The 27,254-nt window shown below is 36.9% G+C and overlaps 2 protein-coding genes across 3 annotated transcripts in view; one reads left to right on the forward strand and one right to left on the reverse strand.

The window, feature by feature from the left end:
* The first annotated feature begins 1,771 nt into the window (after positions 1 to 1,771).
* Positions 1,772 to 11,790, forward strand: htr3a (5-hydroxytryptamine (serotonin) receptor 3A). Its single transcript, XM_042431512.1, has 9 exons — positions 1,772 to 1,847; positions 2,940 to 3,103; positions 4,137 to 4,181; positions 4,979 to 5,088; positions 5,207 to 5,376; positions 6,519 to 6,679; positions 7,884 to 8,094; positions 8,880 to 9,116; positions 10,793 to 11,790. Exons 1-9 carry the CDS (start codon positions 1,778 to 1,780, stop codon positions 11,101 to 11,103), a joined length of 1,479 nt encoding a protein of 492 aa, XP_042287446.1. The 5' UTR covers positions 1,772 to 1,777; the 3' UTR covers positions 11,104 to 11,790.
* Positions 11,791 to 23,238: 11,448 nt separating this feature from the next.
* Positions 23,239 to 27,254, reverse strand: part of zbtb16a (zinc finger and BTB domain containing 16a) — a 157,500-nt gene continuing 153,484 nt past the window's right edge. For both annotated transcript variants that reach the window (XM_042432275.1, XM_042432274.1), the window contains exon 7: positions 23,239 to 26,879. In XM_042432275.1, coding sequence (XP_042288209.1) covers positions 26,650 to 26,879 — 230 coding nt within the window. In that variant the 3' untranslated portion in view covers positions 23,239 to 26,649. The remainder of the gene's footprint in view (positions 26,880 to 27,254) is intronic.

The following is a 27,254-nucleotide window of genomic DNA, read 5'->3' on the forward strand; positions in this document are numbered from 1 at the left end:
TGACACCCAGACTCTTAACCTGAGGGGAAGGAGGAACTGTGGAATTGTTAGGTTTTAACCAAAGTAGATCTACGAGGAGAACCTCAGGTTTATCACTATTAAGTTAGAGAAAGTTCTATGAGAACCAAGATTTAATTTCCAGTAAGCAATCGGAAAGGGAAGTGGGCAGAAAAGTGGAAGTAGGCTTGGTAGATAGATAGAGTTAGAGCGGAGTGTCATCCAGATAGCAGTGAAATTGAATGCAGAATTTCCTGAAAATATGGCCAAGAGGTAGAAGGTAAATAATAAATAGGAGGGGGCATAAAACAGAGCCCTGGGGAACACCGCTAGTAACTGGAAAGGACTGTGATCTCAACTGAGTGCAGCCAGAGAGATATGATTTACACCAGGCAAGAAAGGTGCCAATGATTCCAATGGAAGCTAATCTCTCTAGGAGGATGTTATGTGAGATGGTATCAAAGGCTGCACTCAGAGAGTGATGAGTATGGTTAAGAGCTCGGAGTTGGCTGCCATCAATAGGTCCCTGGTGATTTTTTTAAATACTCTGTATACATTATGAAAGGCAGCTATAAGCACTCAGAAGCTGCAGTGTTCATGTTCATCATTTTGCAGCAGATTTACAGCTGAAAAAAGAAATTTAAACTATCATGAATGAAACTAAAATCTTCATGGCTTCAATTTATTGGATCTAAATGTTCAAATTGAAACGAACGTCAGATTATTTTTGAATGTGTTTGATGCTCAGATTTACAGCTGTTTGGGACAGAACTGGACAATGAAAAGGGGATGGCTGACAGCCCCTATATCTCCTGTTATGATGTTTCTATAAATTAGCTAACATTCAGCCATACATGAAAAATTCCAAAAAAAAGCAAAGAAAGGTGAAAAATAAGTCCAACATGCAACTGGACTACTGTACATTTATTTTCACAAACGCAAATTCACTTATACTGGGCAGATATGGTAAACAGGCCAGAAACCTAAGCAGTTGAATGGTATACTGATTGGTGCATTTCACCAAATCAGATATTGACTTACAGTGAAAATTGTGGCTAGTGTAGATTTGATATAATAAAGGGCCTTAAATGCTGAGACTTTGCCATCTGTAATCGAGTTGACACTTTTGTCAAACTGTCTTGCAACTGTTCTTTTTTTGGACAATTTTATTTGACCTTTTATGACACAAAATCCCAATGGAAACAATTCCAGTGCATTCTCAAAGAAAAAGAACACAAATTGAACAACAGCAAGGCTACACCAAATATAACCAAAAATAAATAAATAAGTGCATAAACATAAAAAATAAAGTTACACTTCAGGAGTCAAACAGATCAAGTTTCCACATAAAATTAAATACATAACTAAAATCATTTATATGCTGAAATCCGATCAACTAAACAGACAGATGTCCATGTCACTTAACTGTTCTAAATTACTGTAACAAACTGACGTGATGTTGTATTACTAAATTAAATGATTACTCAGACATGACATACGATCTGGTCACAAGAGCTTGTATCACTAGAGTCTCTCAACTCCATTTATCTAAGCGAACTGCTGCTTTATTGAACGAGGAGGAGTGGCGTCAGAGCAGATGGATCCACCCTTATGAGCTCAGTGACACTAACAAGGTTTTGATAGTGGAAGTGAGTGAAGTGATGGATACAGTGGATGGATATGGAGGATATTGGTATCAGGCGTCCCAAGGCTTTTCATCAGAGCAGCAGGCAGAGGTTCACAGCAGGAGGGGAAATCACAGATGAACTGAACTGGCACCATGAGACTCTCATCAGCCTGGACAACACTTGTTTTCTTTCTTATTCAAGGAGCATTAAGAGCCTGCACAGGTACAGCAGCTTCTGTTTTAAACTCCATTATACGCTTTCAAACGTTTGACTGTCAGCTTACCTAATCATCAACTATGGCAAAGTCCCTTCACTCTTATTTGCCTGCAAAATTTTGAGATTTAGACCCAATTAAAAAGTGTAATATGACACATTTCTGAAAATTTTTTATTATATTTATAGTTGGTCTGTGTAATACATTATTAGTCACAGGAACTGACTTGATTTTATTATCTGATCAATAGATGCAGAGTATCATTGGCAGACAATGTGTTTTGTTTATGATTTATGGTTTACTTCTCTTTAGTTTAATTCAGTGAGATATTAGATATGGTATCATATTACAACTAAGACTTATAATTAATACAATAATGTGTAAAAAAAGTGAACATTAAATATCTTCAAGGTTATTAGCTAGGTAATTGAGATTAAAGTGTCACTAAAATTAAATAAAGAACATCACTGCTGTCAGCAATTGCATAAATTAGGTAAAAAACATAATTTATTAGTTGTACAAATATTGTTATTTGGTCAGAGTAGTGTGTTATTAGAAAGCTCTAAACCATTAGAAATTATTTACATTACTGCTCTGATAAATAACTTTAAAATACAGATTTTCACATTTTTTGTTTATTTGATCTGTATACTCTCATTTACCAAGATAAAAAAAACACACTAAAACTTGAAAGGTAAAAAAAGTTAGTAACATTTAATAAATACATTTCATTATTAACGTTATTTTGCCGGAATTAACTAGCTGTTAGCTTTATTAAATATATTCAATTTAATCAATACTGTGTATATAGTATATATATATACTATATATATTTATAAACAGTATTTACTCATTCTACTATATATAAGCATTTTATTTAAGACAGCTTTCTCCTCATGCCATTCACTTCCAGAGTGAGATCTCATTAAAACAAAAAAGCTATTTATTCCAATGAAGATTACTCTTATAAATTATAAGCAATAATTCTATTGCTTTAATTGACTTGTATAACGTTCACCTCTGCTGACAATATAAGAGATAAACACTGTGCTGTATCTCTAATGTCTGCTGTAAAAGATGAATGTTTTGTAACTTTTCAGTGAAGAAACTGGGCAGCAGCACGGGAAGATTTGCCAACGCCACCTTAGTGCGTCTGTCAGAGTTTTTGAGTGCGGGGTATAAAAAGGGAGTGAGACCAGTAAAAGACTGGAGAACGTCCACTATCGTAGCCATAGACCTCATGGTTTACTCTATCCTCAATGTGGTGAGTTACTTATGCTGCACAAATGATCCACACTAATGAATGTCACAATGAGCCACTGTGCAGTGTTATAATTATATCCAGCTCCTCTGCTTAGAGTTTCCCGCCTTCTTTAATTATTGTTTTACAGTATATGCTATATGTCGTCTGCACAATTATCTACATCACTCCTACATAAGGTTATATTAGGTTTGTAACACTTCAAATGAACCTTGCATTATTACTGCAACATGATTATCCTGCATTATGGCCCTGGAGGAAAACTTAGCTGCCTGTTTTATAAGCTGGAATTAATTTGAAAATATGCATATAAACAGAAACATTGACACAGGGACTCTCTTCAAGAAATTATCCTATGATTACGAAATGCATAAACCAACCACTGTAATCACTTTAAGACCTCTATCATGTCTGTTGATTTTGTGCTTCAGTGGTGCATAATCCCAAACACACATTCAATTAAATCAGCACAAACCAGTATGACATGTATGGCATTCACACAATAAGCCTGTAGCTTTCAGGGCCCATGAAGACATGTGAGATTTAACAAATCTCAAACTACTTAGTTGACAAATATGATTTTGCATATATGCATCACCTTGATAAGACTCGCTTTTGGTTTTGAGCCTCATTGTCTCAAATGTATAGAAGCTTTTCAATTAAATATGCATATGTGGACCGGTAGCTCTCTCTCTTATGCAACAAATGCCAACTGATTATTTGAATAAGAAAATATGTGGTTGGATTATTGTGTGTGTTTGCAAAATGTCAAAATCTGATTGGTCGGAGTAGGCGCAATGTGTAAAAAACTATTTGTGGGTAAATTTAAATATTTATGCCAAATAACCCCTCATGTGCAAGTTGTAGCATAAATGCAAAAACTTAAATTTAAAAAAAAAGCATTTTAAAAATATTCAAATATATCAGGAACATAAGATGTATTTCATATGAATATAATGTAATGAAAAAAGATATAATGAATGTATAACTGCATATACAGACTCTAAAAACTATTTCTTCTTGTTTTCTAACACAGGATGAGAAGAACCAGGTTTTGACAACATATGTGTGGTACAGACAGGTAAGATAAAGATACTAGATATTATATCTTGAACATAACTATTTTTTGGTTAACTGCATTATTGATAATTATTTATCTTTCAAATATTGGATCCATTAAAGCATTTTTATATTATAATATTATAAATTACCTTTACTTTGTGTATTAATAAATGTCTGTAAAGAACTTAATAACACTGTGACATGCTTCTACAGTATGCATATAACATATATTTTCATTCTGTAAAAATAAGCCAGTGATGCTGTAGTTCTGTTTATATTAGGGCTGTGCCCGAATACAAATACGTTATTCGGCAAAGCACAAATAGTGGGTTTTTTTTGTTTGTTTTTTTACGAATATTTGTTTCATACAAATATTTTTTAAAATTATTTGTTTTTGGGAAGAAAAAAACAAAACATGTCAAATAGCAGCGAGCAGGTCATTTATAGTCACTATCTCAGTGTCTCTCCTCCGCTCTGTTGTTACATCTATCAGCAGGTCTCAATGAGGGGAGTCATGTCCACCTGTTACATGACGCATATTTCTTAATTTGGACATCACTTTAATTTTCATCTTTAATTTTCTAAAATTATAAATGTAATAAAAACAAAAACAGGATTTTTAAGCCTCTTTCCACTTTTACTTGAATACAAATACAAATAATTTTGTTGACTCAACAAATACAGATACAAATACAAATACTTTGCTCTCTGCACATCCCTAGTTTATATACACAATGCAGCAAAAAAAAAGAAAAAAAAAAAGATTGTTTTATGAGAATCATAATATTTATATTCTTCTGCTCTTGAACATTTTAGTCATGGACGGATGAATTCCTAGTCTGGAACCCAGAAGACTTTGATGAAGTCAAACAAGTGTCTATACCCACCGCTAACGTGTGGGTGCCTGACATCCTCATCAATGAGTTGTAAGAACTGCTGATGTTAATATTGTTATTTAGATTGTTTCAGTTATACTATCAGGACTTGCAGCCTCTCTGTTGTCTGGAACAATTCGTTGTTTACATTTCTGTCTCTAACCTCCAGTGTAGATGTGGGAAAGTCTCCGGACATACCTTATGTCTATGTAACACATGATGGACTGGTGCGCAACTATAAGCCCATCCAGGTTGTCACAGCCTGCACTCTCAACATCTACAACTTTCCATTCGACGTCCAGAAATGCAGCCTCACCTTCCAGAGCTGGCTTCATACCAGTAGGATATTCATCTCTTACTTAACACACATTTACAATTTGACTGACCCTTTTGTGCTTTCATGTATTTTCCCCATATTATTAATTTGTCTTAAAAACATCTTCATAAGTTTAATTCTTCATACAGATAAGAATAAAAATCACCACCAGAATCTGGATTTCTGGGTTTGATGTGGTATAAATTTTGATTTTCCAAATTAGTTTTCATCATATGACAAAGCCACAAAGTATTCAACGTGTTTTCCTCTACATGGATGTGTGTGGGCATAACATTTTTGGAAATAACGTCTCAAACTAGATAAAAATGATTGCAAGGAGCAATCCCAAAACTGCTGTATAATGCAATAGCCAAATTGGATGCAGCAGTGTAAGCTTGTTGTGAGCTCAAGTTTGTTTTAAAGCTAAAATGTACACAGAATGAAATTCATTGCCATTAGAAACATATATCAGTGAGTATATGAGTATGAGTTTAAACTTGCGTTACAGGAAAATGATATGATATTTGAATAAGATGATATTTTATTTGAATAAAAGGGATTATTACCAAGCAATTAGCTTGGTGTGTATAACAATGTTGTCATTATGGATAGGTAAGATGGACAAAACTACAAAAATGAGAGCAAAGTTGTAACAGGAATTATCCTTTAGGCTGACTGTGACAAAAGTATCTATACCAATGACACATTAATTTTCCCTGTGGAGGAATTATGTGACTTGCTTAACTCACGAGTTCTACACTTTTTACCAACATTAAACTCTAAAACCATCATTTCTCAATGGATTTTCCATGGTACAGCTAATGTGGGCAGATTTCACACATTTCTGGAGTAGTTGGAGGTACTTCACATTAGCAATATCCCTCTGCAGCTCTATCAATACCACAAAAATCATAGTCATCATGCTGCTTTTGATGATTTAACGATAAACACTGTCACTAACAAACATCCAACAAGGAATATTCACAGGCATAGCACCCAAACACTCACATTACCTCTTCTCAACAAAGCAGAACAGCCTTTGTGTTCTGTGAGTCCATGAACTCTCCCCTGCTGTGATTGTGCTCAGAGAGCAGAGTGATAGGTGAAGGGTAAGTTGTTGCCATTGCCGTCTCACACTGCTCCCGACATTGTATTCGATCTGTAGTTGATGACATCAACATCACCCTTATGCGAAGCCCCGAGGAGCTCAGGGAAGACAAGAGTGTCTTCATGAACCAAGGAGAATGGGAGCTGCTCCATGTTCTGTCCAACTACAAGATCTTCAGTGTGGACAATGATGACTATTACGCTGAGATGAAGTTCCATGTGAGTATATTAAATGATTATAAGGATTCTTTAGTGCCTTGACCTCAACACCTGGCTGCCTGCTCTTATTGTACACATTTCTTATCTTCTTCTTTGTTCTCTTTCTTTAATTAAAACTGTGTTCCCATTCATAACAATGCAAAAATTATCATAGTCATAGCAAGTCCACAATAAAATAATACTCACGTTTTTCAATGCAGTCAGATGTCAAGCACCTGACCTGTTAGTAGCAGTTCAGCAAGAGTTTTGGGTTTGAAATTAGAAGGATTCACTAAAAATGAACCAACTGAGATACAAATATGACAAATATGATGAATATGTTATTGAGTGACTGTATGACTAGAATGAGATAAAACTTTTGTTTGAATTTTAAAGGCCATGAATGTGTTTAAGAAACTACAACATTTACAAGGTACCAGATGGCTGAGGGGTTTAAAGCCCTGACCAAGAACCACAAAGTTCCTGGTTCAAATGAGGTCAGGGACTTGTGTTGTTGATGTTATTCCCCATCTCTCTCTTCCCTAACTTCCAGTCATATCTCCACTGTCAACTCTATAATAAAAGCGAAAAACAAAACCCCAAAGAACTCAAAAAATTAGCCTAGTGTAGCCTCATGACTGGAGACCAAAAGTGCTCATTCATTGCATCTGGCAACCCGTATCTGGAAACGCTGGACAGAAATACTTAGATACTGTAGATAATGTTTTGTTTTTACATTTCTGCTCTTATATGGATTAAACAAATAATATGTAAAATAATGAGATTTATATGTCTTAGTAGCCATATTTTTGAGGAATGAACTCTGTCCCTTTGTTTCCTGTCTTTATATTCAGTTAAACTAACTTTTTTCACAGCAGAAGTTTTGAAATGTTATTGTAGGACAATCGCAGATGTCACTAATAACATTAACCATGACTCCACTCCAGTAAAGTGTCCCAGTAAGCCATGACAGTGACCCAACATGCACAATAGTGAAACTGAAGTAGCTAAATGGAGTTCAGCCATCATTAATTTCATTATTTGCACCTGTGCTTTTACTAATGTGACATGTCAAAATGTCTTTTGTGAAAATTATCTTTTGGAAATAGTGCTAACATAGTCTCAGATTATTTACTTACAAGACTTGCTATACAAAAAGTGTTTCAGGTGCTCATCAAAACAAAATTAAAAAAAGCAATTTTTCCTATAAAACTACATTTCCCAGGTGGTTATTCGGCGGCGGCCATTGTTCTACACTGTGAACCTCCTGCTGCCCAGTATCTTCCTGATGGTGATGGACATCGTGGGTTTCTATCTGCCACCAGACAGCGGAGAGAGGGTTTCCTTCAAGATCACCTTGCTGCTGGGCTACTCTGTCTTCCTCATCATTGTATCTGACACTCTGCCTGCCACCGCCATAGGAACCCCACTGATAGGTGACTGGCATCAATTACTGCTTATCAACACTTTGCATTCAGAACAAGGTCCCTACAAGGACTGTCTTCTTAGAACTTTAAATGATTTTGCCTGAAAATGATCTGATTTTACCTTTAAATTGATGTGGAATTAAAAAGCTAAAAAAGGAAAGGTAAACCATGATGTCAGTAGAGTAACTAGTCTACAAGTCAAGCATGCAGGGAAAGACAAGTTTTGAGAATGAGCACAGAAATAATTCAAACACTGATTTAAGGGTTTTGGAGGGCTAGAAACTATCCCAGCATGTATTGGGTGGAAGGCAGAGCAACATCCTTGAGAAGCCTATAACAGACACTACCATTCATGCTCAATCCACTTGATTGTTGGAAGAAGCACAGATTAAAGGGGACATATCATGCTTTTGTGATTTTCTGTTATTTCTATACTGTTATGGTGTCATTTAACATGTCTATGTTAAACATGGTTCCAAAAATTGAGGTGAACATATATAAAAAGCCCAGGCTTCAACCTGCTCAAAATGCTTTGTTTGCAAAGTTACCTCTACTTCCTCTACTTCCTCCTTGTGATGACATCAGATTTTTGGCGCATGCCCACAAAGCAAGGTTGTTACTAAGCTTGTTGCTAAAGCTGTTGCTAAAGTCCCACGGTCTGGTTGTGTTGTCCACTCGCATATTTTGTATTGGATTCGGGCTTGAACATGTACAGATGTATTTGAGAAGTTTCAATTTCATGCTCTCAAATAATTTCCTGACCGTATCTCATTTTTACCTGTCCTGTACTGTAGGTGTGTACTTCGTGGTTTGCATGGCCCTCCTGGTGATCAGCCTGACAGAAACTGTGCTGATTGTGCGCCTGGTCCACAAACAGGACCTACAGCCGCCTGTACCCCACTGGGTCAAGTACCTGGTGTTGGAAAGAGCTGCGGTCCTCTTCTGCATCCACAAGAACCACCGACTGTGCTCTAGACTGTCCTCCCAGGCCTCTGACCTGGAGCACTACAAGGACAACAACTATGGGACTGGTAAGGTACAGGTGAACGCATGTAGCCTACAACAGTGGTTTTCAGTCTAGTGCCAATAAGGAGGAAGCGTATTCAGGGTTTTCATCAAACCAACTGCTACAGCAGCTGATTTCACTGGTTAGTTTCCCCTCTGTGGATGAAGATGTATAGCAAAAAAATTAGCTGCTGGAATGAAAAGGCTGGTTGGTGTATGCCTATGGAGGCTAATGTTAGCTCAGCTTAGGAAAAAGTGAATAAATGGGATAACAAATTAAATATGTTGTCAGTAACAATTTTGCCGATACATACATTAAAATGCTTCCTTGTTATATACCCATTATTTGGGCAGCATCATGTTTCCTTCAAAACGCATTTGCTGTTGCAAATTAGCAGTATATAAACATCATTTTAATGAGACAGGGCAGATGAATAAATGAAGAAAAGAGTTCTAACCATATGACTCTCTCTACAACCACTGTCTAGATTTTCTAATCTTTTTTTCTTGGGTTAACTAAAAGTGATACAGCGTATGTATAACAACACTAAAGTAAGTTAGACATCTCCTGGAGGTTGCAGTGTATGTTACACCCCTAAATGTGTTAAATGCAACCTATAATATAGCGAGAATTTGGCTATTCCTATAGTCTTACCAGTAGTGGGAAAAAGCTGTGGAAAAAAAGACAAGAGGAGTCGTTCAAATATAATTATGAATGAGGTATATATTTCTCATGTACAAGTGGATGTTTTAGGTTGATAATGCAATTAGGAGAAAGGTCAGGTATCACTAAAACTATTGGGCATTCATCCCCTGCATCCACAGTATGTAATAGTAATCTGGCCATTGGTTGTCAAGATATCTTGCTTTTGCTGGTTGTGTTGGGAGTAGAGAAGTGTGGACAGACTGACACAACATCACATCTTTGGCTAAGCTAAACTAAACACATCACATATTTCTATTGATGCAGGAAGATCAAACTGATATCACAAATTTCATCTTTCATCTCAGCTAGGTAGGAAAGCAATCAAGCAAAATTCCCCAGATGCTGGACCTTTGTTTTAAAGGGGACATATCAAGCTTTTTATGATTTTCTGTTATTTATGTACTGTTATGATGTCAGATGTTAAACATGGTGAAAGTTCAAGGAGAACATACATAAAAATTCTTCCTGAAAGTCAAAAGCCTGGGCTTCAACCTGCTTCAACCTGTTTGCAATACTACCTCTACTTCCTCCTCGTGCTGACGTCATATTGTATGTGCATGCCCACAAACTGATGTCCGTTCTGTTGTTTTTGTTGCTAAGGTTGTTCCACGGGTTGTCCAGTCACATATTTGGGATCAGATTGGGTCTTGAACATATACAGATGTATTTGAGAAGTTTCCATTTCGAGTGATGAATCCTTTTACAACTGTGTGTTTACGTAGCCTCTAGAACCACTGACCAATCAGAACAGAGTGAGCTCATTGGTAAGGGGGGCCTTAAAGAGACAGGAGCTAAAACGTCCTGTTTCAGACAGAGGCTGAACTGAAGGGTTGAATAAAGATAAATAATACAGTTTTTAAACTGTAAATCATGCAAAGATATTCCAGTTGAGCCCCAGAATATGAATATAGACCTGAAAATGTGCATATGAACCTCCATAAAAGTTATATTCCAATGAATTTGCAATTAAATTGAAATCTGTTTCTCGTCCTGCAGCCCAGTGCACCCTCCACCACACCTGTGAGATAGGCCGAAGGCTCAGTCATCACGACAGGGAGGGCGGGCTGCTCGGACTGGGCCTGCCCCCCTCCAGGGACCCTACCCCACCCGTCATGGACAACATCCTGCAGGAAGTGACAGCGATTCGCCACTTCCTGGAGAAGAGGGATAGGTGCCGTGAAGTTGCCAAGGAGTGGCTGCAGGTTGGCTACGTCCTGGACGTGCTGCTCTTCAGAGTCTACTTGGTGGCCGTGGTGGCTTACAGCATCACACTGGGCACGCTGTGGTCAGTGTGGCACGTTGCCTGAGTCTCACCACTGTAGTCCTGTGGACAAAAGCTCAGTGGGTAGAACATGGAGTTAAGAATATCTGAGTGAGTTGCTCTATGCCTGTGGAGCTCTGTGTACAGGGAGGCACTCACATAGTAATGGAACAGGAAAGCGGTTCCTGTAGTTGGAGCCTACAGTATGTACATTCAAAGCTGACCTATTGGGTTTGCCATTATATCCCTGAAAACAGCAGGCTATTCTTTATCATCATCATCTTCTTAGGTTTGATCATTTTTAAAGTTCCATGACGTAAATGTCTTTTGAGATGCTTTTTCAGGGCCGGTTTGAGGTTTTTTGGGATTGAAATTGACATACTGCCTCACACATTTATTATTATTCATCATTATGAAGGATTATAAAGGATGACAGTAGCAGTAACACACCAAGCAAAGACATCTTAGCTGACTTTAGTATTGTCCCATCACAAAACAAACAAACAAACGACAATTAATACAATAAAGAAAGATAGAAATTTAAAAATGCTGTTTTAAAACATGCACTTTGAAAATGTACAGTACTATAAAAAACTCATACATTTTTTTACTTGAATTATCAGAAGAAAGGAAGAGTGGACTTGTACACATGTGTAATTTACATGTTTCATGTGGCTGAGGAGCCTTAAACTTCCAGTTACAGTAGTTCTTTATGACTGGTCTGGTTGGGTTTAAAGGAATATAATTCTTCGGAGAAAAGTCAATTTAAAATAATGTTCATCCACTTCCAAGTGAATGTAATGAGCAAAAATATCTACCTTTAAAAACCTAAACAATAAACCTATAAAAAAAGTTGGACTATGAAACCGATTGCTGACTGACAGCACATCTGTTAACTTTAAAATCTTGAATTGCTGCTCCTACTGTTGAAAACATCTATTTAAAATATGTATTCCTCTTATTATACATGGATCAATAAACAAATAATTTATATTAATGAGGTAACAACTGCATATGATGACCTGTTTTGCTCTACATGTATATTAAGGAAAACATTTCATTGCATGTCCCCTTGCCCTGAATTGATTAAACTGTGGATATATTGAAGAGGTGTGTATTGAGTTATTTTCATGTCATGATAAATCATATGTTTGTAAGTAAAATGATGGAAATTTAAACTGCAGAGCTTCAAATACATATCAAAATCATGTTAAGCTTTAATGTGTCACCTGATATAATAAAATCTGTCAAAAATCTATTGGAATGTTGAACATGAATCTTGTTACTCACATTAGTGCTTAGATAACAGTGTTTCAACATATTTTATGTATACAGCGGCAGATTTTAATTTGATTTTATACCTTTTATTTAATTGTGTGCTGTGTCAACAAGAAATGTGATATAATTACATGCAATGTTAGAATAGTCATTGTAAATTTAAACATGTTTCAGTAAATGTTTCGCCCATAGGAGTTCATCAGATAAAAAAAAGCCTTTACCATCTTCACCTTACTTTTCTATGGAAGTCCATTATGGAAAAAAGGTAAATTAATCACGTTATGAATAAGTGAAAACAATTTTTAAATTAGCAAATTAACTGTAAAAAATAATATGACAGAAGTTTTAATTTTATCACTTACTTTCATAATGACTAGCTGATAACCAGGTATTTCCTCTAAATAGGAAATTATTAATAAAAAAGTGCTACCATATAATCAAAAATGAGCTCCAATAAAACTCTGACTTAAAAAAAAATAATTAGTTGAGCTGTAGTAATTAATTTCCCACTGTTTCATTTATGTTTTCTGTATTTATTGATATTATTATTCATTTAATAAAGCCTCATTTGTATTCAGTTATTTTTGTCCCACATGAACTTCGACAATTTTGGTCTTTAGAATATGCATTCCCAGCACGAAGTGAAGTGAAGAAATAAGGATTTATCTACAAAAGATCCATAATCAATGAATTGAAAGTGTAACTGTAACACATGTCCATTAAATATGGCATAGACATTTATAGGACATGGTCATTTGGATTTCTGTTTTGCCTTTCTTATAAAAAATGAAATAAAAAATCCATAGATCTGTGTAGTTTTATGAACAAATCAGTTTTGAATGGCATGATTATTATGTATAATCAAATCTATAGTCGTATACATTTAATAAGAGACATGTAAAGACATGTAAATCATGTCAAATACATTTTTACCGTAATATGATGGTCTGCCACCCATATGATCTGTATTAAATTGATATATGTAGAGTGAAATGTGTCAGTAAACTGCTGATTATTCTGTTACTTATAAGAGGTTTAAATATGTATATAGACACAGTGAGCATAATGTCACAGCCCGGCTCTAGTATTCAACAATACAAAAGTAAATTTATTTAACACAAAGTACTCAAAACAAACAAAAAATAACAATAGGTAGAGTTAGTCTGTAAAATCAGTCATGTAGGGAATGGATGAGTGAATGTATGCTGTGTGGGTGTTGTATGGTGAAACAAAAGGAACCAAAAAGCAATGCAGGAGTGTGTGGGGGAGAGAAGAGAGGATCTGAACTGTCAGCTTCTAAGACTTTATATATATATGGGGCACACTGGGCCCAGGTGTGTCCCATCCTGCTAATCAGTGTGCTCAGAAACTTGCCCCTGCAAACAAAGAACACAGCAGCAACAAGGAGCACAAAGCAGAGGAGCCATCACAATAATAATGTGCTGCTCATAATTTGCTACAAACCTGTTAATAATGCATGTTGTACTACACTGCTCATTCATTGTGTTAACACCTGCAGTTCACCACAGCTGCCAGAGGATGGCACCATGCACAATGACATCAGTTTCCCTCAACAGCAGTGAGATACGCCAGACGTGATATTGATACTATTAGCAGCCTTGCAGAGATGCTTCAAATCTTTTTTCTTATCAAATACAGTATATTGAGATCATAAGAGGAAACGTAGTTCTCCTGCAAAAAGCTGTCTATATTCTCCAGAACAAAGTGAGGAAGAAAGGCTGCACTCCATAGTTAAAAAACAAGCAAAAGGAATCACTTCATGTATTGATCTTTTAGATTTACAATCAATAGGCTTAATTTGACAGAGATCAATACATTAGGTGATTCTTTTTGCTGTATGGAGTGCCGCCTTTGTGGTGGAATATATGTCTGTGATTAATGGAGATATTCATTCATATTTGACATTTTCTGTTCTTGTGAGGAAAGTTATATTATGGTTTATGATAACGCAGGCATATTGAGGATTTTTGTTTTTGTTTTTGTTTTTCTCATGCTACCAACTGGACAGTGTTACTATTAATGTCACCTATCAATCAGTCTTTTTTTTTTTTTTTTTTTTTAAATTGATGTAGCTCTTTGTGCAAGATCAAAACACAAAGTTAAATAGATAAATGGCCAAATAAAACACTTTTCTTTATAAATGAAGAGTGTTAATGTTTAAACTCAGCCCTTATTGTCCACATTGTCCAATCACATTGGCCTGAATTAAAGTAAGTTTTGCAGTCTTTCATTAGTTTTTGTAGTTATGCATGTTTTAAATCCTGTGTCCCCTTTAAGCCCATACTTTTGGGACCTATAGTACATCTAATGTCATTATAGCTTTTGCTGTAAAGACGACTGAACAAAGAACCACTCTGTTCTGAAGGATGGTTCTCATGCTGGTGCATTTGTGTCAGCCAGCAATGTTAAGTGTGAGATGTCTTTCTCCTAACTGAGTCCAAGCCCTGTTAGAGCCACTTAAATCCTTTGATTGCAATTAAACTTACTTAGTGCATGTTAAGCAAGCTAAGACATTACACAGATGAAAATATCACGGTGACGTAATCTGTGACTCATCCACCACAGGGATCCACAGGTTTATTGTCAAGTTAATTTAGGTTTATTTTTATTGTTCATCAACATAAAATTATTCAACGGGCAATTCCCTCTGTGGATAACTGGTGTGATAAAAGAGCTGTAGATGATTAATGCGGTTAACATTTATTTGCAATTAAGAGTTAAGTCCAATAATAGGTGCGTGATAAAATAATAGAACATTATTCTCCTTGCATGTTTAATTTAAACCTTCATTTTAAACCGCTAAAACAAGGACTTTTGGGATCATCACTTTAAGGCTGCCAACTCAGAATCCAGCCTTTAGATATGTGGGTCAAAGATCAGTGGTGAAACCTCATGTTTCAACACAAAGGCCTTCACTGTTCATATTACCATCCTGACAAACCATTCACCAACCCCTGCCCCTTCCTTCCTGATACCCCAAAATAAGATCAAAGTCACCCTAAAGCAACACAGTCAAACAAAACCACTCACAATGAGAGTTTTTCTCTCTCATTTCCTGTTTTTGTTTTCTGTCAAAATCTAAAAAAAGTCAAAAAAATAACCACAGAGCTGCAATATGTTTTGGGTGTAATACTTGAGAGTGGGAGCTTAAGTGAACAGAGAAAGAGAAGAGCTGCCTCATTAGTTTTCAATACACTGAAGTCGAGATCTGATCCAATGTGCCAGAAAGAGGAAATTAGCAAATATAGTGGCATTATTGGGATGCCTTGGCAACACTTTTGATATGATGTTTATTTCAGGGGATACACAGGCTTGTCATATCAAACTTTATTGGGGAAGAAATTTCAGCAACCAGCACAAAGGTGACAGTGAATATTTGTCACTAATTCTGATGCATTTTGAAACTCTAACACATGAAAGGGCGCTAATAGGGATTTTTGCATGTTTTAGCACATTAACTACAAATCAAATACACATGTAACATTACTTCCATGTATTTTCGGAAGCCAATCACATATATTGTATGTCATGTGGTGGTGCAGACGCAAGCAGGAAGAATTCAAACTGCATTGGTGTTAAACGCCTCCTTGTTAGTAAATTTAATTGGGAGGTTTTCTGTTCTTCTCAGTCTGCCACCATGGTGTAACTGTGATTGTAGAGTATAGAACAGACCATTAAATCCCGAAATTCAAATGGTTCCTCCTTTGGGAGGCATTAATCTGCTCAGGAAGTCATGCAATCTGCCTGTTAAATTTTGCCTTTGTGTTTGAAAAGTTTCATTGTCAGGGGAGTGTGTGGAGATTTTGGCCTGATGGTGGCACTAACGGACAAGTGAGGTCACAATAATTATTATAAATCATCCTCTGGAAGACCACGAATACTCATACAAAATGACGTGGAAATCTTACCATACTTGTGTAGATACAGTAACTTAATTCAACATCGTCCTCTAAAAGATATCATACTGTAGGCGGAGCGAGAGATTTTTTCTTGCTGGTGATAGTTAACGGCTATGGAATTTATTATATTTACATGAATAAGCAAGGCTAAGTGCAGATGTGATGCATTTGAAAGTTAGTTTCAAGTATCATATGCATATGAAAAATATGTAGATGAGAACAACAGTTTAGGGGGGTCACAGAGTGCAGGACAGGCCAGAATAGAGGTTTAACAGACAGTCTCAGCTGTCAAACTGCACATTTGCAAGGATTTCCATGTCAATATTTTTTTTCTAGCAAATGAGCCTTGAGGGGCTCTGTAGACAGAATTTATGTCAAACATATGATAATTTTTTCCATGGGACTATTGTAATTCTATCTAACCCCACCCTACTGCTGCATATGAAAATTATTTTTATATACTACTGATTTGAATCAGCAAATACATTCTGTTAGAAACTCCAAGACTGAAAGTTGCAAAATGTGTGTATACTGAACTGAATGCACATGCAAAACTTTTCTTCTAATAACTGCTTCCTGTTTCCAGTCTTTATGCTAAGCTAGGCTAACCATGTCCTGACCCCTGCTCTGTACTTACACAAACAGTAGATCGATAATGATCTTCTCATCTTATATAGTTGGAAAGTGAGTGAATAAACGTATTTCCCCAAAAATGTTGAGCTACTCCTTTGACTTCATCTTTCTTGCTGTATTTACACTTCAACACTGGAAGAAGACATTCAACACCTACTCTATCTGTTGGTTAGATGTGAGATTGAGCAAAGATACAAAATTATATGTGTAATCAACTGCTAAAGCGATGAAAACACAAAAAGAGAGACTGACATGAGTGACTACCTGCCACAAGAACACTAATCTAAACCTTGTTCAGGTCAATCTATCTCCACGCAAAAGCTGAACATCTCACGTCTTGGCTCGCTTCCTTTCTAATGACAATCATTCATGTGTGGCGAGTGAGTTGCACAACATACACATGCTCTGCATATCTAATGATAGCATTTATGACCTCTATAGCACAAGAGGCAGAACAGACAAAAGGCAGTCAGGCTTGAAGTGCTGCAGTAGTTACCATTAGCACATTTATGAGTGAGGAAAGATGGTGTACAGCCAGGTGGTGAGTGTGAAACTAGACAGCTGATTGTGCTTCAAAAGTGAACATTTGTGGAAACATACAGCAGGCTGTCAAGAATGACTGGTGGCATTTAGTCAGGTGCTGTGTGTTAGCTTTCCTGCATCAGTTTAGGTTTTTCTAACTAGACTAGATAAAAAAAAAATATCCCACATGGTTGTAATAACAGAAACACTGATGGATTCACACTGCCTTTATATAGGTATGTACAGTATTATTATTATTGTGGGGTAAATTTTTATCATGTCAGTCTACAATGTAAAATACTTGGCACACATGTCAAATAATGTCATATTTCAGCCGTAAAATTCAAAACAGCCATTAGCAAAGAGAGACAGTTCATCCACATGACAACTGAACCGTTGAGATGTATATGCATGCAGATATTTTTTGGTCTTACTTGTCCAGGATTTGAGAAAAAAGTATCTGTCTCTGAGATTAATTTAACGTCTAAAAATAGTAACATCTCTTTTCCGGAGACAGTGTCCCTGTTACAGATCTAACTATGAACGTTTTTTTATCCTCTATGGAAAAAGTTTTCTGACACGATTTGTTGTTCATGTTGTCTCCATCTCTGCAGCTAATCTTATTGTTGTGATGTTTTTGTATCGCACCTCCTAAAACTCACCTGTCAGTGAAAGGATGAGTGCGCTTCAGTTGGCCTGGCCAGCATACCTCATGTTGTATAGCAGCAGCAGGGGCAGGAGAGGTTACGGGAAAGTATTATGTTGAATTCCTATCAGCCGGTGATAAAACAGGCAGTAAAGCAGGGCAGAAGCTGTGGGAACACTCTTTGTTAAGCATGAGTTGTATTAATATGTATCAGAAAACAAGACTACGGCCATGCTATCAGCTCTGTGAGGGTGTATTTGGGCACAGTTGTGCTTTGAGCTGAATGCTAACGGCAGTATGTTAACATGCTCACAATGATAATACTAACATGCTGATGTTCACTAAATATAATGTTTAACATGTTCACCATCTTATTTTAGCACATTAACATGCTAGCGTTTGCTAAATTAGCACTCCCTGTGTCTTCCAGAATCGATTTCAAAGTCCTGTTACTGGTTTATAAAGCTCTCAATGGATCAGGGCCGAGCTACATCACAGACTCCCTGATACCTTATGCTCCCTCACGAGCTCTTAGATCTTCCTCTGCAGGACTGCTTGAGATCCATGTGGCTACCCAGAAGAAAATTGGAGATGTAGCTTTTTTCAATTATGCTCCCAAACTCTGGAACGCCTTACCTAAAGACGTTAGAGAAGCAGTCTCCGTTGAAAGCTTTAAACGACACTTAAAAACATATCTTTTTAACCTAGCCTCTCTATAGTATGACTTTTACACCATATCATATACTAAAACACTTTAATCCATTTTAAGGCATTTGCATTCTTATTCATGAATGATTATGTCTTTTACTTAAGATTTTTAGCTGTGTCTCCTCTGTTTTAATATAATGCACTATCTCTCATTTTTCTTGTTTGCCTCCTTTTATTCTTCCTGTTAATGTTCTCAATTATTTATCTATTTATTTTATATTATTTTTTTAATGTGAAGCACTTTTAGCTGCATTTTGTATGAAAGTTGCTATACAAATAAAGTTTATTATTATTATTATTGTTATTAATTATTTAGTCATAAACTGAAGTTTTGGACAAATTAACATTTTGGCCTGATGACGGTACTTGATAAAAAGTCACCAAAGTCAGTAAAATTCACCTTGAGGAGATCCATTAGTTGTTGAGCTCAAAACCACAAATGTGAACCTCATGTTGGCTCTAAAAGTCAGGGCACCGATGTTTGTGCCAATCAGTGAGAACTTTGACCTGCTGGTGGCGCTAGAGGAAAAGTCAGGGGATTACCCAACTCTTTAGGATTCATCCTATGGGCACTGTTGATATCTGTACCAAATTTCAAGGAAATCCATAACATAGTTGTTGAAATATTTCAGTCTGGACCAAAGCAAAGGCAAAGGATTGCAATCGAACAACGCTGCTGGCATGTCAACGTATTTACTATCAAATCACTATCTGTTAGGCTCTATGCAACCATTATCCAGGAAATACTGTACATAGAGTTAATCTTTAGACAACCTAACAAAGACTAACAAAGACAATACAGTAACTCTTCTGTTTGATACAGAAGGTATTTTTCCCATTCTATATAATTAGTTCACATGCTAGTTAACCAACATGCTACAAGTAGTTGATTTTCAAATCAGCTAGAGAAGCATACAGTATGCATTGTTGTTGTGTAAACCACGCCTCTCCAGCACAAATTCAAATATAACCATAAAATTCATCCGGAAGATGCTGCTTGAGGACGTGTCATGGGGTAACCAAGAATGTCAAAAGTCAAGAGTATGAATGTGTTCAGTAAATTTCAGCAGAGCAGAACCTGCATTTAGGACCTTTGTTACAAATATTTCCATGCTTCTTGTACTTTCATGTGAGGGCATTTAAATATATGTACGGTTGTATATATGTATATGAAAGTGTGAGGGAATACTAGGAAGTAAACGTATTTGTAGTCTTTGTTTTACTTTTATATAACTAATATTAAAAAAACAACAACAAAAAAACAACACACAAATAAATCAAGGATGTGATTAGCTTTTTTTTGAGTAAATAAAAAGATAAAATAAAAAAGGAAAAGAAGTTTGATGCCACTAAAGCTGTTTTATTTTCACTGAACTGTAATACATCATGATTATTGCAATTTATCACACGATTAAACAATTAACCAATTAAAAGTATATTTATATTTATAAAGTGTATTATTGAAGTTCTGTATAATATTCAAGAGCAGATCACACACACACACACACACACACACACACACACACACAGCTACAAGATTATTATTTTGTGTTAGATCCTACTGTTTCATACTTTCTGTATATTATTCCTAAAAAAGATTCAGGGAACAAATTATGAGCCAGAAAGAGGGCTAAGACAGACAACATGAAGTCCATTTTTTATTTTTTTCTAACTGCAGATTGAAAGTATACAACTGAACATCATGATTTGATTTTTATTATGAGACTCATAAATAAAAATACAAAAAAATTCCACTACAAAAAAACAATCTACTGTTAGTAGGATGTAGAAAAAAGAAATATTCTTTATATTTTCACTATCAAAGGCACAACATTGACTTTAGTGACAACATGGAGAAGAGAACCTGCAGCATTAAATCTTTTATTTTTTTCTTTTATTTTTTTTTCACACTCCATCAGAGAACACTGAAATGTTACAAAGAGATGTGTCTGATTCTACATGGAAAGAAACAAAAAAGAACAACCTCTATATCAACAGACGGTGGCTATAGATTGGTGGCACAGCTCAACAGGAAACGTACTGCCACGGAAAAAAATAGCACGTTGTCGCTGGAAAAGACAAAGGACCTTTGCAAAGCTCTAATGCAAATTTCAAAAAAAAAAAAATTACACAACTGACAACAATAAGAGAACAAAATAAAGAAAATAAAAAATAATAATTGGGCACCTTCTAAGATTAGGCTAAGATTAGGTGCTGAGGTAGACAAAAACTATAATTCAAATCATAATAAAAACACTATTTTCTTAATACAGAGCAACTTGACTGGCACTTGTGCTGTCACAACAATGGAGGAGAGAAGTAGCACAGACAAGCCAGGGAAAGACAGAGAGAAAAGCTTTGTTACATAAAAAGCTTTGTTATGCTTGGTCCGACAGGGCAATTGGTCCTCAGTGCTAATATAAAAAAATACAATGTCTTGGTGCTTTGTTACTCAAACAGTTTTTAGTCTAGACCTCGATGGCACATGCATTGAAACACTGCATGAAATGGCTACTTTTGTTCTAGAAACACCACACCAAAACACAGAGTGCCAGCTCCAGGGATGCCATGATTCCTCTCTGACGAATTTTAACAACCCCCCCCCCCCCCCCCTCCCTTCTAAATGCGTTTTGTAGAAAAGAAAGTACTTTTAAAAAAAACAACAAAAAAAACGGAAACAAAGCAGAACGGGAATACCCTACTGCCAACCCACCCAAATGGAGGTTTTCTTTATTTTATTTAAATTTTTTGAAGAGCAATATAAAGTTCTCCTCAGCAAACCTGTTGCTGACAACAAAAAAAAAAGAGGAGAAAAGACAATCTGAGTGGAAACGCAGACTCTGGCTTAATTTGATGGCAGAAAAAAAACAATTTCATACAATAGATTTTATTCCCAAAAGTTTTGGAGGTTTTTGCCACTGCAGCCTGTCTGAATTCAATTAAATTTTCCCATCATTGTTGGTTTTGTGTCACTAAATAAATGCTTTTAGGTGCCAATTACAGAGTACGGCCTAAGAAAAGACGTGAATGCAGAATCTCAGTTGCTATTTCGATAGCGTTTAGAGTTTATTGCAGTCCTTAAAAAAGAAGCCCTGCTCTGTTCAGGATTAAAAAAAGAAAAAAAAAAAAAATCAGGTCATTTTTGAGCGTCATGACATCCCTAGGGTGCTGGAGACACCATTTTTATTTTCTTCTGAAAATACAGAAACTAAGCAGATATAGATGGATATTTTTGTTGAACAATTTCCATTTTTAGGCACAAAGATAGTACAGAAACATCGGAGAACACTGAGGGAAGAACTATATCAATGCCAATGTATATATATATTTTTTTCCAACATAGAGAAAAAAAAGTGGCATAGAATATCATTTTATTTTGTATCTGATCTGATTAGTGCATTTTTCCACTAATACACACACACACACACACACACACACATAGTTTCACACTCTTTTACACGCTCTTTCACTTGCACAAAAAAGTAGAAAACATTCAGAGGACGATGATAGGAATAACGTGACTGATCAGGTTTTGCATTGTGGTGGTTCAGACTGAGCCGTGACTTGGTATATCATAGTGGGTGGATATTATATGAGGGTGAAAAAGCCCCCTCAGCTCACAGTGTTTGAGAATAAAATGGCAAGACACCACGGGACATGCCATCCCTTCTTCTTTTTTCAAGTACAAAAACAAAACAAAAAAAATATGTTGACAGTCAAGTTTGATTGAAAAATTGTGAATGACAAGTACTAATTGTTCGGTTTGGCAGCGTCCCTCTGCCGTCCCGTATTTTATCATCTTTTTTTTTTTTTTCCTTTTTCAATTTGTCACATACACACACACACACACACACACACACACACACACACACATATACACACACACACACACACACACATTCGTAAAATTTGTGGTGGATAAGATTTAGTCCTTCACCTACAATGCAATTGACATCCAGAAAGCAACACTTATTATTACAATATGTTCACACACATGTTTTTTTGTTCAACAATATCAAAGAGGAGCAAGGCAAAAAACGATTCACACCCAGAGAGAGAAAGAGAGAGAGAGAGAAAAAAAACAGGTTTAAAAAAAAAAAAAAAAAAAAAAAAGAAATACAAATATTTGTGCCCTGCTGTAACCCTCCACAAATGGAAAAAGGACTGACACTGAATACAAAAATATCACAATTTTTATATATCAAATTGCCTCTGTTGGCTCTTGTTCAGGAATACACTCATTTCTCCATAGAGAGCTCGTCAGCTGAGAGAATCTTTATTTTTAACCTTCTGGTTTTTCTTTTTTGATTACCACTTGCAGTTCCAATTGTCCAACGCACTATGCATCACTGCAAATATGACCTGTCCTGGGGTGGGGGGGGGGGGATGGGGATGGCGGGGGATGGGGGGGGGGGCGGTGGTCATGATGAACCTTCTTTTTTTTTCACATTACAAAACTACAATTCTATTCACATATTTTCAAGTTTAAATTCTTGTTTTTAAACCCTCTCAAAAAAAAAAAAGCAATAGGTCTTCCTCTTATCTGCTGCATCCCTCTTACTCATCACTTAAGGCTTCAAAATTGCTTTTTTTTCTCTGCTCTTCTATGGTTGGAGGTGCAGGGGGAGACTATAAGAGAGGAATAAACATCCATTTGAATGACTCTTCTCAGCCTATCAACCTCTACTATTGTTATCTCTTACCCTTTTATATACATTTCGCTTAAAAACACAGACAATCATAAATCAACTTTAGAAAAAAAAAAAAAAAAAGCATGAGATGAAGTAGCAATGATGAAATAATGCAAAACACAAACAAAAAAAAAATGTGCTTTTGCCAAAAAAAAAAAAAGAAAACAACTTAGAGGTAGCTTTTATAACAAATGACCAAACTTTCCGGCTCTTTAACAAGCGGGGTTAATAATACCAAGTTTGGTAACAAGTAATGCACAAAGAAATACACAACATTAGAAAAACAAACAAATCTCTTCACCGTGGCACTTAATTTTTCTGCGTACACATTGCTTCATCATGTTGTGCAATGCATCTTTCCCACATACGCTCATGAACAAAACAAACAAACAAAAAAAAAAAAGTGTACAATGAAACAAAAGGGAAAATTAAAATACACAAGCAACATGAGGTCACAAAAACGAGGTAATTCAAGTACGATGTGTTGAGCTCAAACTCAAGGTCAATAATAACAACAACAACAACAACAACAACAACAACAACAACAACAGGAGACGAGAGAGACGAAGCGAAGGGACAAAACCACAGAGAAAGAGTTGATTTATTCTGTCGTCTTACTGGTCGCCCCCCCTAAGCTGCTGGGCTGTGTCTCGTCCAATCAGTGATTTCCCCCCTTTTCCACCGGCCATTTTGGATATGCAATCACCCTGGTAACGCTGTGACATGCAGTGATATTCAGTAATGCCATAGGTTCCACCATAATACACTGTGTATGCCATACAGGTCTAATGCTACATTTCAGAGAAGAAAAAAAGTCAGAAATTCCCACTTCCTCCTCAGCAAAATAACCCATTCCCATTTGAGCCTCATACTGCATTTTTGGAACAAGTAAAGGTAGCGTTTTTTTCCAAGATGCCGTTATGCAGCACTATAAACACAACACAAAACTTTTAACGTACTAACTATTCTCAAAGAAGGGTCTGAATTAATCCTGCTGACCGCCCTACTCTCTATGCATTAGTGCACATAAGTATCCAATACACATAGTAGAGAACATATATCATCTTTCATATAATATTTTTTGTAATATAGGCTTTTATATAAAGCCTTGGCAGCAATATGCAATGCAAATAAATTTGTGAATATGCACCATTTAAAAACAATATTTGTAATGTAACTAGAAGAAAGGACTCCCGGGTAAGGTCCTTATCATTTCAGTGATCTCAAACACAAACCAGACTGAAATTGTCTGCTTTGTCTGGTTGGTAAACAAGCCTTGTCCAATCTATCAAAGACCCTAGTTGTGAACAGTTAGCATTTGCAGCTGCTAGCCAGCTAACGTATGTCTTTTGCACAAGGAACAGCATTTGACATTGGAGAAAATTTTCCAAGCTGATCCACTGGAAAGCATGGAGAGTAGTAACAACCTCCAAGGTGGGAATTATAGGTTTCCGACTTCTACTGAAAGACAGCATTAACCTGCAATTTTTGACACAGCGTGAACCTAGCCTAGTTTGAACCCAGCTTACAGTCTTTCACATTCATGTTTTTTGATGCCATATAACAGTCTTCATCTTGCCACACCACCTTTAACAAACGTTATGGCGTGCAGCTAAGGCATTCCCAGGACTCCCTCAACATTCACCTCTAGCAGTCAAAGTCACAGGACTCCCACGAAAAGCAGCCTTTTCCCATTTTGTTTTCCATCACTGCGGTGAATGGACAGATCTGTTGCGGTCAAAAGTGTTACGGTTTATGTGTCAGTTTGTGTAGTTCATTGTTAGTGTGAGATTATGATAGTCATCTGGTTAAATGCACATGATAAAAGCAGTCCAGTTATCTATTGCTGAGAAGGTGGATAGGCTGGGTTTAATGTGACATACTGTAATAGAGAGTTATGATTTAATGAAAAATATATACCTTGCATCAAACAAAGACTGTTGTCGTAATTTGTTTTACCTGTGCAATCAAGCCATGATAAATCAAGCAGAGCTAAAAAAAATACTAGATGAAAAAGTTAGCCTTTGGCTCTCTGGGGAGAACCATGGGTGGCCAGTGGTGACCAGATCGTCTCCAGCTCTGTCAGAGATGCAGAACCAGGAATACTACTGAGAAAACTGGGGAGATTTCCAACAGAAAGCAGCAGTAGCATCTTCCCCACTCAAAACCAAATAGGTACTCCGTTTGCAGTATTTTAGTGCTCCCATCCGTCCAGTTCAATCGTTTCATCTACTGCATAGGCCTACCAGCTCTGCTGTTGATTCTCAGGGGCTATCTCACTGCCACCACTGGGATCTGAAGGATATTATGTATGGGCAGGTTACACTGGCAGATTTCTGTGAATACTGGAAAGATCTTTGCCTACTGGTCAGGCAGAAATGATGGGAATTGACAAAACAGATACATTTTCCATTTGGGGATGGAAAGGATTAGGGGCACCCTCTGGAGCATTTGTTTCTTTAACTCAGTCATAGTGGTTTGTGGCCATAAAGGGAAGGATTTTAGCATCTGAAATCCAGCTTTTCCTCAAAACTTGGAAAGTAGAACAAAGCATGATGAACTGGGGGCCTTAACTGATTCTCATACTCACATATTCTTCATGTGATCCTAACTAGTCTGACTGTGTAGGGTGAATGCAAACAAACCAAATACCAAAGTAGAAGAACAAAAAAGTCTTCCCCCTTTTGGAAAGAAAACAAACTCTACAAAAGGATGGAGTGAAAGATTTGGTTCCTGATGGTAAGGATGCGCAGGTTCAGATAGCCCTTGAGAATCTGCTCTCTCACTGCTGTGGCAGCAGCGTCCAAAATGTCACTTCCCTGCAGCTTGCTCGCTTTATGGTGCTGCATGCAATGACCTGAAACAATAACACAGTTGCAGATGTAGTGAATGACCCGGTAAATCCGAACAATGGTGGAGAATCTCTCTCCATGTCCAAGTCTTCCTCTTCTTAGCACTTTTGTCCCACCATCACCACCCTTCTACCCCGTCGGTTGTTGCCGCCTTTGCATGAAAAGAAAATGAGAAAACAAACCCCTCTTGCTTTCGAGTCTCTTGTCATTGACGTTCCTCAATCGTCAACACTCCACCATAGCCTCACGCCTCCTATCATCTCAATTACATTCCCCTTACCTCACAACCCCCGTCCCTACCCTCACACGTGCCCCCCCCCCCATCTCTTTACTCTTCCGGTCTCAGACATAGCAGAGGTACAGGTAGGTCTTCTCTATGCGCCAGTCTGGGGGGATATCTTCGGGCTTGTGGCCTTTCATGTGCTTCTGCATGGCTGACAGGCTGGGGCAGTACTCCAGGCAGATGGTGCATTGGTAGGGTGAGGCGCCGTTGTGGGTGCGCAGGTGCTTGATCATGGCCGAGTAGTCCCTGGATCGCTGGTGGCACAGCTTGCACTCGAATGGCTTCTCACCTAAGGATGATGATGGGGTGGGGTTGAAGACAATAACTGCGTTAGTAACTGTGCCATTCAATTACAGTATTACGTCCTTGATGTGAAGCTTGATGTACCTGTTAATCTAGAAATAAATGCATTTCACACAAATCATTTAAAAGGAACAGCCACATTAGTCTGTGTAGTATTCTGGTAAATGTAGCAGCTTCTTTCAATCACACTTGGAACACATTATTATTATTTTTAAAATTATTTTTTGACATTTTTTCTTTTATTTGAGTGCAGGGAGAGTAATATGGATAGAGAGAGGAATATAAAATGCAACAAAGGTCCACAGTTGGGAGCCAATGAGAACATTCGCCAGGCCAAAATAAATCTTTTTTTTTTTAATGC

Source organism: Thunnus maccoyii, chromosome 13, assembly GCF_910596095.1.
Source record: "Thunnus maccoyii chromosome 13, fThuMac1.1, whole genome shotgun sequence".
NCBI classification, from domain to species: domain Eukaryota; kingdom Metazoa; phylum Chordata; class Actinopteri; order Scombriformes; family Scombridae; genus Thunnus; species Thunnus maccoyii.